This window comes from Papaver somniferum, chromosome 1 (genome assembly GCF_003573695.1).
Source record: "Papaver somniferum cultivar HN1 chromosome 1, ASM357369v1, whole genome shotgun sequence".
In the NCBI taxonomy this organism is placed as follows: Eukaryota; Viridiplantae; Streptophyta; class Magnoliopsida; order Ranunculales; family Papaveraceae; genus Papaver; species Papaver somniferum.
The window spans coordinates 221,236,652-221,251,151 of NC_039358.1; the positions used below are offsets into that span (position 1 = coordinate 221,236,652).

The 14,500-nt window shown below is 36.7% G+C and overlaps 1 protein-coding gene across 1 annotated transcript; it reads left to right on the forward strand.

Annotated features, from left to right (window-relative positions):
- Positions 1–732: 732 nt before the first annotated feature.
- On the forward strand, positions 733–6,225 carry LOC113316540 (glutathione reductase, cytosolic-like). Its single transcript, XM_026564705.1, has 16 exons — positions 733–1,021; positions 1,340–1,404; positions 1,525–1,594; positions 1,691–1,762; positions 2,042–2,245; positions 2,428–2,501; positions 2,607–2,690; positions 2,862–2,949; positions 3,138–3,219; positions 3,352–3,425; positions 3,658–3,765; positions 3,934–3,998; positions 4,916–5,029; positions 5,257–5,356; positions 5,585–5,638; positions 5,870–6,225. The coding sequence occupies exons 1-16, from the start codon at positions 887–889 to the stop codon at positions 5,963–5,965; spliced, it is 1,485 nt and encodes a 494-aa protein (XP_026420490.1). The 5' UTR covers positions 733–886; the 3' UTR covers positions 5,966–6,225.
- The last annotated feature ends 8,275 nt before the right edge of the window (positions 6,226–14,500 follow it).

Here is a 14,500-nt window from a genome sequence, read left to right on the forward strand (position 1 = left end):
CTTCCTCTATCAACATCTCCTCATCAAACATCCAACCCATATCATTAGTTGAGACAATCTTACCATCAACACAATCATTGTTGTTATTTGAAGCTTCACCAATCTCATTCCCTCCACTTGAATCACTCATTTGTAAAAACCCTAGGTTTTCCTCTCAAAACTCCTCCTCTTCTTCTCAACACATAAAACACATAAAACACATTTTCCACAATTTTTTTTCCTAAAATCAGATTTTAATCTAAATACACTTACCACACTAATCAAACTAATTAATTCCTAATACTAATCATATAAGGGCAGTTTTGCCATTTAGAATTCTTTTTTAAGGAGTGAGTCGAGTGACCCAAATTAGGATTGGGTGACCTTTTTTGTCCTGTAGTGCATGGCCCCCAATTAGAAGTTATGCCCCCAACTAAGCTAGGCTATTAACTTCAAATACAATGTTGTTTAAGATTTATGAAAACAAATTGGCGTCAAAAGTGGTTATTAGTGTGAGAAAAAACAAGCTCAAATTTATTCACCGAATAGCGGTTTTTTTCTTTTTAATATATTTGACCTTTTGAGTGAAAAAAGAAAAGAAAAAAACTATCTTTTCGAAACCAGCTGTTAAAGAGGAATATTTTTTTTATTACACTCAATACACTCCTTTCAAAATACATTTAATTCTGATAAAGACCCTTAAAAATGAATACGGTAATAAATTAAGTCCCCATTCATCCACACTTATTATCACGTTTACGGGTCTTTATTCTCTTCCCAATTCTTGAGGATATTTTTTAACCCGATCTGAAATTAGACGGAGAAAAGATATTTTTTAATCAGGGAAAGTAAATTTGTGTTGTATCATCGAAATTAGGTTATAGAATTTTGATTTGGTTGTGAAATCATGTCGAGAAAGATGCTAATCGATGGAGAAGTGAACAACTCTAACGAACAGGAATATGACTATGATCTGTTTGTTATTGGTGCTGGTAGTGGTGGTGTTCGTGCTTCTAGAACTTCAGCTGGTTATGGAGCTAAGGTGAGTCAAAACAATTTCAACTGTAATTGGTTGCAGTCTCAATTGTATAGTCTATTCAAGCTTGATGTTGTTGCTCTATATGCTTGGTAAAGTTTCCTCTGAAATTATCTACCGGATTTGACCTTACATGTGGATTATTGAATAACTTCTCTATTTAGGTTTGATCAGCAAATTAAAGAGTGAATTGTACTTTGGATAGTATGTTGGTTGCATAAGATTATGTTTTGGTTTTTTCAAATTGTTTTTCCTGAAAATCATCATTGATGTTATGCTATTTTCCAATCATAATTCTTGCTGATCTTGAAATTATGTTGCAAGGTTGCAATCTGTGAGCTTCCTTTTCACCCAATCAGTTCGGAAACCATTGGTGGAGTTGGTGGAACGTAAGTTGTTTACTTCTTCTTGGGTGTTTCTCTTCACCTGCTTTTGTTTAACCTTCCATGGTTTTATTTCTTGTCAAAAATGTGTTTATATTCTCATGCTTTTCTTAAATTAAATTGCAGATGTGTTATCCGAGGTTGTGTACCTAAAAAGATATTGGTGTATGGAGCATCTTTTGCCGGAGAATTTGAGGTTAGATGCTACTTGCATTAGGAAGTACTATTTGTTTTGATCCATACTCTGCACAGTAGGCGCTAAATGTCTAGTTAATCATATTTTCTTATGCAGGATGCACAAAATTATGGATGGGAACTGAACGAGAAACCTAACTATAACTGGAAAAAGCTCTTGGAAAACAAGGTTAGTGTTAGCCCAAACTCGGGAGTTTTCTCTGAGAACCAGTTGCATTTGTTTAGTCTTTTGTTCTTTTTTCAAGCCATTATCTTTTTGTTTTTGATCAATGTTACTTAGAAAGCACAAACACTACTTAACATGCACAAGAGAGAGGGACAAGGCAGAAGAACAAACTGATGGACATAACCTTTATCAGTCCTAGAGTGTATAGTCTGCTTCATGTTTGCACAGGGCAGTTACCTCTGCTTAGCAATTATCTAATATGTTTGTTTTCTTATACTGTAGACGCAAGAAATAGTCAGATTAAATGGGATTTACAAGCGGTTATTGTCAAATGCTGGGGTTGAAATGTACGAAGGCGAAGGGAAGGTAGTTGGTCCCCATGAAGTTGAATTGACCCAAATTGATGGGACAAAACTGAACTTTTCTGCAAAACATATATTGGTAGCAACTGGTGGCAGGGCTCAGCGTCCTAATATTCCTGGGAAGGTATAAATATATGTGTTGCCACATATTTTACATGGATCTTATGTTATTGTTTTGGTAGATAAAATATTTGTAGTGCCTGCGAAGGGAACCATTTGATTACAGTCTTGTCGATCTTTTCCCTACCATGTTTTCTTTCTCTATTCTTGCTTTCTTTTTAATCTCATGAGTGACATGATTTTTAGGAGCTGGGTATCACGTCTGACGAGGCTCTTAGCTTGGATGAATTGCCCAAGAGGGTTGTGGTATTAGGGGGAGGGTAAGCCACCATCTATTATCTTAGATATTTACCACAACTTGGTATAATTAAATTGTTTTGTATGTCATGGGCTGATGAAATTTTTCCTTTTCTTCTCCGACATAGATACATTGCTGTTGAGTTTGCTTCAATCTGGTGCGGGATGGGTTCTACTGTAGATCTTTTCTTCAGAAGAGAACTTCCATTGAGGTTGTATCCTGTCCGATACGTCCTTATATTTTCTTTGGTTCCCTGTTGCTGATCAATTTGAAATGCACCCAAAAAATAAAACGAAGTTAACAGACAATTTTTTTGTCATCTCTATGATTGTCTGCGATGCTTTGGTGCTTCTCTCATAGTACTTTTGTTTCTTAATTATAGAGGATTTGATGATGAAATGAGGGAGCTCGTTGCAGAAAATCTGAAAGGCAGGGGAATTAATTTGCACCCAGCTGAAAACCTTACCGAGGTATTCTGGACCCTTTGTCACCGTTTTGTTTTTGTGTTAATTATCTTGATATACTGGTAAAGCATTGCTTTCATCATTTTATTGGTTTGAAGTTCCTAACAAATGCTGGGGATTAATTGATGGACGTGGACGGAATAGAAGCGCATACAAATCTTTTGAATTAATACATGATTTTTTGTTTCATGCAGTTGATTAAAACTGAGGATGGAATAAAGGTGATCACAGACCATGGGAAAGAATTAATCGCTGATGTGGTACTGTTTGCCACCGGTAATGTGCAGCTTAGTTCTCATATTAGCATGGCTCCCGCTCATGCTTATAACTTGTGATAGTATTATGTATGCAAGGCATCTATTACATTAATTTTCAGTATGTATTTGTTCTCAATTTTTTATATTGCAGGTCGTATACCAAATACAAAGAGGTTGAATTTGGAAGCTGTAGGTGTGGAGCTTGATCGAACTGGAGCTGTGAAGGTTACTTTTTGTTTTATTTGTTGTTTGATTCTGCATGTAGTGCTAGTTTTAAGGTTACAAATTCTTGGAGAATTAACGGCCTGGGGAGTTTCCTTTGAGCTATTATGTTAATAATTTAGAATCTTAGGTGCACTGTTCGGCGAACATCATATAGACCAAAATCTAGATACATGGTTAGTCACTCTTGAATGACCTCCGTTCACAAATTTTTATTGATCTTATGTTCTACCAGGTTGATGAGTTCTCTGGCACCAACATCCCTAGCATATGGGCTGTCGGTGATGTCACAAACCGCATAAATCTTACACCCGTTGCTTTAATGGAGGGATCATGCTTTTCGGTATGTAGATTGTTACTCAGCATGCCTTTTCTTTTTTCATTTTTTTTTCCTATTTAGATAAGGATAACTTTGATGTCATGATATTTACTTAAAAAACAAAACAAAACAAAATATAAAACTTGAATGCCGTAGTAATCTAAGGTTTTGTTTCTTTTGCATTGCCTGCAGAAAACTGTTTTCGGGAAAGAACCTAGTAAGCCAGATTACAGAGATGTGCCTTGTGCTGTGTTTTGGTAAGTAATTGATCTTATTGGCTATTGCATCTGCTTGTTCATGACAACAATCTAAACTTTCAATTCAGAGTTTCCTAGGATATCTATCTTTGATAAGAAGTCTAATTTAGAAGAATTCTTTTGAACTGGTAAGAACAGAGAAACTTCGTGTTGAGTGCTTTGTATCTATTATAAATGTCAGTCCTTATTTTCTCACCTCATTTACAGAATCACAGAGTGTACAAAAACTATTACTGTCTGTATGATGCTGAAAAATCTTTTGGATGGTTATGATTTGTTACCTCAAAGCAAGAATAGGAAAGTTAAGTATACGGTAGACATTAAAAATTTGCAATCCCTGGAAACAAATCTCTCAAAGAAGCTTTTCCACTAATTATTTAAGGGTAAAATCTTCACTATCGTCTTAGGTTGTTTTGCCATGTAAACGCAGAGAAATTGCTGACATGATGCAGATTTCATAGAGACCTCTTTGATTATCAATGCATTACTTCCCGCTAATAATTTTTGGTTCAAAATAGCTGATGCAGGAGCATTTTGGGATTATTATTTAGTTAGCGTTGTTTCTTAGTTCGAGGGCGTTTTGGTCAGTCTAGTTGGTTTCATGTTTCTTTCCTTGGATTTCTTGTTAGTATAAATAGTTGTTTGTGTTTCTTTTAGAGAAAGACTTTTATTATTGTTTAAGAAAATAATTGACAGATTATCAAAGAGTAATTTGGCTTCTAGCCTTAGACTCGATTTATTAACGTCTAGTCTATCCTTCTATTCTTCTATTTCTGTTAGTTTATGCCTGTGTGTTACTAGCCAGTCCGCCTCAATAGCACTTCATTGTAATCACAATATTTTTCTCTTCTATTATACCCTTGTTATTTTTGATTGGCTGCAGTGCCAAAACTTCATTTTTTTTTTCTGTTTGGCAGTATACCGCCTCTTTCTACAGTTGGACTCACTGAACAACAGGCTGTGGAACAGGCCAAGAGTGATACGTTGGTTTTCACATCAACATTCAAACCCATGAAGAATACTATTTCGGGGTAAGCATGATTTTTCTGTAAAACATCGTCCTGTAAAATCTAAACATGAGAGTGCTCGCTAGGCAGCTACACTCTTCTATTTCAGGCTCCTCCTCGTTTAAGTTGGACCACCTAAATAGGAAAGGTTTCTATCGCCAATGATGGTCGTTTATATATATATTTTTTTGGGATCATTTTTCAGCTTCAGTGCTTATGCATCATTCGTCTTTTTTGTGTTGTTTATTTAGGAGGCAAGAGAAGTCCATGATGAAACTGATTGTTGATGCTGATACCGATAAAGTTCTTGGGGCTTCCATGTGCGGCCCAGATGCAGCTGAAATCATGCAGGTATAATCCGTGCAAGCCTTCAAAGTTTGTGCCTGTAAATGATTAGTAATTTTTCTTTTTTCCTATACATAATAGAGAATTCATGCAATTTCTTGCCTTCCATTAATCTATGCCTTCTCATATAGCCCGAGGGACAACAATCTATCAGTTCTATGTAATTTTAGTTTATCAGTGTTTTTCACCTATCTCTTTTATGTTAACTTACTTGTGTTTTGGGCATCTTTATAGGGCATTGCTGTTGCATTGAAATGTGGAGCCACTAAGGCAATATTTGACAGCACGGTAAGCCAAATCCCTCACAAAAGTTGGCTAAGCAGGCTTGGATCAGGTTTTTGAAACTTATAATAATTGACCATAACATTGTACTGGCTCAAAGCAAGATCCACTTATTTAAAAGTTGGTTAAGGAATGACTAGAGATTGATCATAGCTCATAACTTATTTAAAAGCGAACGCCACTTCTCATGTGTTATTCTGTTAAGATTCTAAACCAGGTTTTCAATTCTCTATACAGGTGGGCATCCACCCTTCTGCTGCTGAAGAGTTTGTTACAATGCGAACAGTGAGCAGACGTATTCCTCCAGGTGGTAAACCCAAGACAAATTTGTAAAAAGATTATCAATGGAAATCAAGTTAGAGTGGGTAGTGCATTAGTTGGGTTAGTGTTCCACGTCTCTCACCGGCAATACACAATTCTTTATTATGTTTTCGTTTCAATAAAATTCGGATGGTGTAGTCATTGTATTGTCATTATGAACAAAAGAGAGTGAGAAAGATTGAAAAACATTTCAGGTGGCATAGTAGATTTTTGGCATCTACATATTTTACTCTAAAAAATAAAAAACATTCCTCTCGAAGTCTTTCCTGGAAGGAGCAAATTTGATTTAAGTTGGATGCAACGTCATATTTAAGAGATTCCACCTAAAATGAACTCTAGAGAAATAATTATCGGATGGAAAAACATGTCCAATTTATCTCTAGGTTCTATTTAAAACCACTGGAAAGTGACCATCCGGAAATTTGAATGTTAGCCGGTCTATTAAACTTTCTATGGTTGTGCCCACAGCTATAAGTGGCATGGGAAATTGCTAAGAAACAACTGGAGTTTGTAATCTGTGGGTAAGTTCTAAATTAAGAACCTGTCCAACTTTTTAGTTTATCGACTTTTTGATCTTGTTCATGTCAATAATACATTAATACTCCTATTGATTTATATTTATGAATGTCCCTAACTAAACCTGGCGTCATCAGGGGCTACCCTGAAAGAATTAGGGGCGACACAAAAAGACAAAAAAAGTCATCCAAATCTAAAATTAAGTCACCGATACGATAATTATGTCCTCCATAATCGGTAGACAATACTACAATCGGTAGTTTACTCCATAATCGGCAGATGTTAGGATAATCGGAGGTTATTATGTACATATGTAGTTTGGAAGTCTAGTTATTTTGAAAACACCTATAATCGGAAGTTATGAAGTTCACCTAATCTACCGATTATGGAGTTGCCCCAAAATCGATATTTGTAAAAATCTCAAATTTTTCGAATTTGGAAACTACCCTACAATCGGAAGGTATTTAGTTACCATGTCTCCCGATTATAGAGTTGCCCCAAAATCGATATTTGAAAAAATCTCAAATTTTTCGAATTTGAGAACACCTATAGTCGGAATGTATTTAAGTTCACCTACTCTACCGATTTTAAACCTCACGTTAATCGGTAGACAATGATAAAATATTGTTTCCGATTATAAGGGTGTTTAGGTTCAGAAGAACAATAAAAATGAAACCACTATAATCGGTAGAAATGGTTGATAACATTACTACCGATTCTGAACATATCTCACAATTTTTTGAAAAGTCACCAGAATCGGTAGTTAATGTTGATAACATTACTACCGATTCTGAACATATCTCACAATATTTTGAAAATTTACCAGAATCGGTAGGTAAGGTTGATTTGTAACCTCCGATTATGGTGAAAATTTCAGCAGTTTCAGACAATCAAGCAATAAACAAGTATTTAAAACATATAATCCAAAACAAGTATTTAAAACACCACAATCCGAAAGAAACTGTTAAAACAAACACCATAATCCAAAAGAAACTGTTAAAACAACATAATCCATAACATCGAACAACACATTATCCCCTAATTCCTAGTTTTCTTCTTAGTATAGTCAGCTAGAGTTTTAGAACGCTTCGGACGAGCCGCACGTCCCGCATTATCACCAACATCACCTTCATCTCCCTCAATATTTCCTTCAGCATGAGAGCTTGAAGAAGCCTGAGAAGCCTGGGATCTTTTGTTCTCCTTTGATGCTTTTTTCTTGGGCGGGTTCTTCGTCATTTTCTCCTCAAACTCAGCTGCATACTCTTCATTATCAACATTATCTATCATCTCCCTGTGCTTTTTAATCTTCTCAATTGGCACAGGCTGTCCAACCGTTATGCAATCAGCGCACCATTTGGACAAAAACTTGAACCTATTCACCTGTTTTTTTAATTTACAAAACATCAAATGAAGTTTACTTAAGAAATTGAATCGTAATATTAGAGGGAAAAGTCATAACCATACGCACCAGTTTATCATAGGCTGGGGGTTTTTGTGGGATGATACATCTGTAAATGGAAGCCGCCGAGGTCGACTTTGCTTTAAGTTTATGGATTACTTTTAGATGTGAATGCTCCCGGTACCACTCCATATATCCTGGAGCATTTTCATAACCTCGGGTGGCAGCTCTCCCAGTGTTCACCATGTGGTACTGCCTCTCATCCCAGTGATCTTTAATAGATGGTGTACCAGAGTAAACTACATTGATGTTGTCCTGGTTAGACTCGCTATGCTCTACGTCCAACTTGAACTTGCCATTCATGTGATGCCATGGTACTGTTTGGCATGCACCATGTTGTCGCATCACCTTGGAGCCATTGTACATCACATAACCTGTGTACCACAATGGTCCAAAATAATGGGACAACTCGGAACGAGGCCCTATATGTCCACTAGCTCGGTCTTCCTTGTACGGATCAAAACATACATCTGTGGCCTTTAGTGAGTCTAATTTATCCCTCAAGTAAACCAACTGCTCGTCCTTTGACCTTGTACGGTTCTTTGTGAACTTGTACGTTGTTCCTCTCGGTATACCTCTCTGCCACGCTGGGTTCAGCTCTGCCAATTCCAGACCAGGGTAGTGGTCATAGATCCATGTCTACACATATATCAAACCAAGTATTAGAAATTGATTCTTAAAATATAAAAATAATAATAATGATCAATGGACTAATAAAGTTGAGAAAATACCTGGAACAGACTCACGTTCCCGACAATTTGGCCAGTTTTAATCCTCGACGCTTTTCTCAACTCTTCCATCAAGAATGCAATGGTTGCGGTGCCCCAGGAGTAATCCGCGACCTTATTGAGAGGATGCAACATTTGTAGAAGGTTGGCGTCTACTCGGTTGCCACTCGTATTGAGGAATATGACACATCCCAATAAAACCAAGAGATAGGCGGTGGCCGCGACATCCACTTCGGCATCACTTAACGGCCCTTTCTGTTCTTTATCGGCAGTGCCTCTGAACATCTTGATCAACTGGATCATGTTAAACTGTCTAGTTTTGTAAGAGAAGCACCTGTTGAACTCAATATCTGCGGTTTATTTATCCCAACCAAGGCACTTATTACACAAATCATAAAGTTGTGTGCCCAACTTAACTGCTTTGTGTAATCATACTTGACAGCCCCACCTTTGTCATTGAGATTAAGAATCTGCTTGGAGTCATCTGGAGTAATGGTCATCTCCCCAAACGGCATATGAAAAGTGTCAGTCTCGGGATACATTCTCTCCACAAAAGCTGATATCGCGACCCTATCATGGTCCAACATTGAGTTCTCGGCAGCACTAGCTAATCCAGAGTTGGCTATCCTTCTCCTGAACCTCTCACATTCACCATCTAAAGGAAAATCTTTCAATACTTTTGTTGGTGCGACAGTGGGATTGAGTAGACGAATGACATCAGAATGATACTATTAAACACACAACACATTACAAAATTAATAGAGTATTATTGTGAATAAAACGACAATACGTTAGTAAAAACGAATACGATTATTACCTCGGTTTCATAGATTTCTTTGGCCCAGGAGTCTTTGTATCCAAATAACAATGCTCCACCATCTCTAGGCAGCCCAGGGATTTCTTCTTCAAAATCCGTCTTCTTCAACGAAATGGGTACAAGGTGTGATGCTTTCTTCGCTATTGGCTTCCTTGTAACTCCTCCTTCTCCTTGTGCACCACTTGGTTGTCTTTCATATTGAGTGATTTCCGGTGCGCTTTATTGTATTTCTTCTTGAGTTCCTTTTTGGCTCCTCTCTCTCCGCGCACTGGCGGTTAGTTTCTTACCCACTTTTTGACGAGGCCCTGAAACAGTTGTATCTTTTTGTCTTTGTTACCTCGCCTGTTCCTAAACAATAAATTGGTTCGTAAGAATCATATTAAAAACTACGCAATCGGGAGATAAAAAACTAGGATTGACTTCCGATTTTGCACAATCGGAAGAAAAGGTTGAAAAAGCGGGGGTTTAACAACACCACCCAATATTTCGCTTAGCAATCTGTATGGACAAACTCGAATATACTTTCAAGAGAATCAACAAGACTCAATCAATTAAAAGTATATCAACGAGTTTATATCTCTATCTTGATTTGATTTCCTCAAACAGAAACTTGGATTACTAATCAAATACGAGGAATAACTTGGATGGTACCAAAGACCAATATCCAAGTGTCAATCAATATCAATCAACAACTATTAGGTCGGATTCTCTAATTGATTTATCTAACGCACAACCTGTATTATTACAATTATAAAGATAAAACAATATAATGCGAAAATTGAAATAACACAGACACCAGAAATTTTGTTAACGAGGAAACCGCAAATTTAGAAAAATCCCGGGACCTAGTCCAGATTGAACACACGTTGTATTAAGCCGCTACAGACACTAGCCTACTCCAAGCTAACTTCGGACTACAGAATCACAAACGATGAGACGAAGGTGTTTGTGATTACTTTTTATATCTTGCCTATCGGAGAACTCTCACAATCTCAATCCAATCAATATGATTGTACTGTTACGATAGAAGATGCCAGATCAGATCACACAACTACTATAAAAGTAGTATCGGTCTGGCTTCACAATCCCAATGAAGTCTTTAAGTCGTTAACCTGGTTTTAGAAGAAGAAAACCAAAGGTTAAAGGAGAAACGACTCTAGCACGCAAACTAGTATCACACGTAAGGTTTGGGGATTAGTTTTGCACAATACTAGATGTCTCATTTATATAGCCTTTCAAATCAGGGTTTTGCCTTAGTTACAAAGCAATCAATATTCACCGTTAAATGAAAACCTGATTTAGATTCAAGCTAATATTTCTCAACCGTTAGATCGAAAACTTAGCTTGTCATACACAAATTACTGTACGCTTCTAGGTTTGTTAACCGCACCCAAACATGTACATTGTTGGTTCAATAATAGTCTACCCAAAGAGGTTAACTATATGAGCGTTTCATACCAACCATGTTCTTCTTCACCATAACTAGTTCAATTGAATCAAATGAACTAGTTAATAGATTTGTTCAATTGCAAAGAAATCTTATTTAACTACACAAGACACAATTGAAGCAAAGATGATTTGATTCACTCGAATCGGTTCATGAACTTTAATAGCCACGGTTTGCAAATGCATTCCTTAGTCTTTTAAGATTAAGTTCAGAAATCATCTTTAGATATATAACCTTCTTAAGTTTGCGGACTTAAGACACCGGATAGAGTTTACAAACTCCAGCAGAAATTTTCGGGTTCGAGAACTATGCCGGTTCGCGGACTGGGTACGCGGACTTGGCTCACGCAACTAGTTTGTCAACTCTAGCAGAAATTCTCGGGTTTTTCGCATGGATTTACACCAATAATAGCTACCAAAGGCGTATAAAAAGATTTTCTTATCAAAGAAGAACATACAAAGTCAATAACGACTATGCACCATAGTTCACAAAGAATGATTGTGAACATTCAAGAATTCCATAGCACCGGGTACTACTTTCCATTCTTGAACTTCCTTCTTTGTGATTAACCAACAACATTCTTTTAAAAGCTACAAATTATCTTAAAAGAGTAGTACTCTAAGAATCCAAGTGCCCAAGTTCAAGAGAAGTGGAACAAGTGCAACGAAACAGAGCAAAATACTCAAAAAAAAGAGACAGGACAAATACCAATCTTATCTCATCCAAATTCAAGGTTTCTCATGTCCATTTGGAGCATAATCGAAAGAGGAAGAGAGTGCAAAAAGAATGAGGTTAATCCGAGTTCGGACGAAGAAGTTACGACCAAAACAAGTTTACCGAATATCGACGTCATGTATGCATACGGGTTTGCAAACGAATTTTCGTATCCTGGAGCAGTATGTAGACAGGGTTTGCGAACTTAAACCACTGGATTTTGGTTTTAAATGATGTTATGCATACTTGGTATGTGTACCATGAAGTCCAAACATCCCGAACTAATGTTTTCAAACCTAAACATTTAAGAACCTTAAACACATATCAAGTTAGGTAGAAATGAACGATAAGCAAGGTACATGGATCATAATAAGTACTCAAATAAGTAATAAAAACATAAAACTTGCTCAAGTTTATAGACATACCTTTTTAGAAAAGTCCAATTGAATTCTACAGCCTTATCGAATATAATATGTGCGCCTCAGTTGTTGTGCTTCCCTCACCGTATACATAGCAGGACATTTCTTGGTGAGGATGCACTTTCAACACAAACAAGTTATGTTGAGGTGAACAATGTCTTGCTCACCATGGCACCAAAAGAGTTTCTTTCCAACAACTCTTAAATCTTGTAGTGTTGAGAAACACCCAAGGAACTGTTTTTATAAGTCTATCAAAGAACTTCAAGAGAACCAAAAAAGATTTCTGTTTCTGATTTCTTGTTTTCCAACTTATAAAAAACAGTTTCTGCAGATAGTTTTTAGTACTGCGAAGGGAAACTCTTTTGATAAAAAGGGACGTCCTAGATTCTTCATAAAAGAAGACAACACCACTATCTTGATAGGAAGTATAAGGAATTGAGCAACGAATCAATTCATGCTTTGAGGTGATACACTCAGATAACTCAGATTTAAACTCCTCTTGTAATTCGTTTAGTTTATCACAACTAATTGGGTTACGCGGAGGAGGAGCATTGCTCTCACTGATTAGTAAATCAATATCAACCTTAACATGAATATTATTCATCATAACTTGATTTAGCTTGTCAAGAGATTCTTGCTCTTTCTGGAGGTATAACTCAACATCAAGAGATAAGCTCTCAAGCTTCTTTTTAAGCCCTGAAAACACTTCAAGGGATTTTAAACCTAATGGAGGTTTAGATAGAATTTATTCTACAGATTTTATTAAATCACTCATGGAAGAGAATTCTGAAATCCCTGGATCTGGTGGTGCATTTATTGAGATAGCACTATTGTCCATAGAGTTAGATCGCTACAAACACAGACTTGTAAGGTCTTGAACGTGTTTGCCTGCTCTAATACCAATTGAAAAAGCGTGAGTCTAACAACAACACCCAATATTTCGCTTAGCAATCTGTATGAACAAACTCGAATATACTTTTAAGAGAATCAACAAGACTCAATCAATTAAAAGTATATCAACGAGTTTATATCTCTCTCTTGATTTGATTTCCTCAAATAGAAACTGCGAGTACTAATCAAATACAAGGAATAACTTGGATGGTACCAAAGACCAATATCCAAGTGTCAACCAATATCAATCAACAACTATTAGGTCGGATTCTCCAATTGATTGATCTAACACACAACATGTATTATTTCAATTATAAAGATAAAATAATATAATGCGGAAATTGAAATAACACAGACACCAGAAATTTTGTTAACAAGGAAACCGCCAATGCAGAAAAACCCCGGGACCTAGTCCAGATTGAACACACATTGTATTAAGCCTCTACAGACACTAGCCTACTCCAAAATAACTTCGGACTGGACTGTAGTTGAACCCCAATCAGTCTCCCACTGATCCAAGGTACAGTTGTACTCCCTACGCCTCTGATCCCAGCAAGATACTGCACACTTGACTCCCTTAGCTGATCTCACCCACAACTAAGAGTTTCTACGACCCAAATTCGTAGGCTTTAACAATAAACAAATCCGTCTCACACAGACAAGGCTATCAAAGGATCAATCTGTCTCCCGCAGAAAAATCCTAAAATTTTTTGTTTCGTCTTTTGATAATAATTAAGGTGAACAAGAAACAATTGGTAATCCAGTCTTATATTCCCGAAGAATAGCCTAGACTAATCAATCACCACACAACAATCTTAATCGTATGGCAGCGAAACAAGATGTCATGGAATCACAAATGATGAGACGAAGGTGTTTGTGATTACTTTTTATATCTTGCCTATCGGAGAACTCTCACGATCTCAAGCCAATAAATATGATTGTACTGTTACGATAGAAGATGCAAGATCAGATCACACAACTACGATAAAAGTTGTATCGGTCTGGCTTCACAATCCCAATGAAGTCTTTAAGTCGTAAAACTGGTTTTAGAAGAAGAAAACCAAAGGTTAAAGGAGAAACGACTCTAGCACGCAAACTAGTATCACACGTAAGGTGTGGGAATTAGTTTTGCACAATACTAGATGTCTCCTTTATATAGCCTTTTAAATCAGGGTTTTGCCTTAATTACAAAGCAATCAATATTCATCGTTAGTGAAAACCTGATTTAGATTCAATCTAATATTTCTCAACTGGTAGATCGAAAACTTAGCTTGTCATACACAAATGACTGTACGCTTCTAGCTTTGTTTACCACACCTAAACGTGTACATTGTTGGTTCAACAATAGTCTACCTAAAGAGGTTAACTATATGAGCGTTTCATACCAACCATGTTCTTCTTCACCATAACTAGTTCAATTGACTCAAATGAACTAGTTAAGAGAGTTGTTCAATTGGAAGGAAATATTATGTAACTACACAAGATACAATTGAAGCAAAGATGATTTGATTCACTCGAATCGGTTCATGAACTTTAATAGACACGGTTTGCAAATG

Bases quoted from the DNA above. Each gene is read 5' to 3' on its own strand.
- LOC113316540 (XM_026564705.1), top strand. From the start codon at position 887: ATGTCGAGAAAGATGCTAATCGATGGAGAAGTGAACAACTCTAACGAA. The intron at 2,246-2,427 runs GTATAAATATAT...CATGATTTTTAG, and splicing joins GTCCTAATATTCCTGGGAAG to GAGCTGGGTATCACGTCTGA. The intron at 3,426-3,657 runs GTTACTTTTTGT...ATGTTCTACCAG, and splicing joins ATCGAACTGGAGCTGTGAAG to GTTGATGAGTTCTCTGGCAC.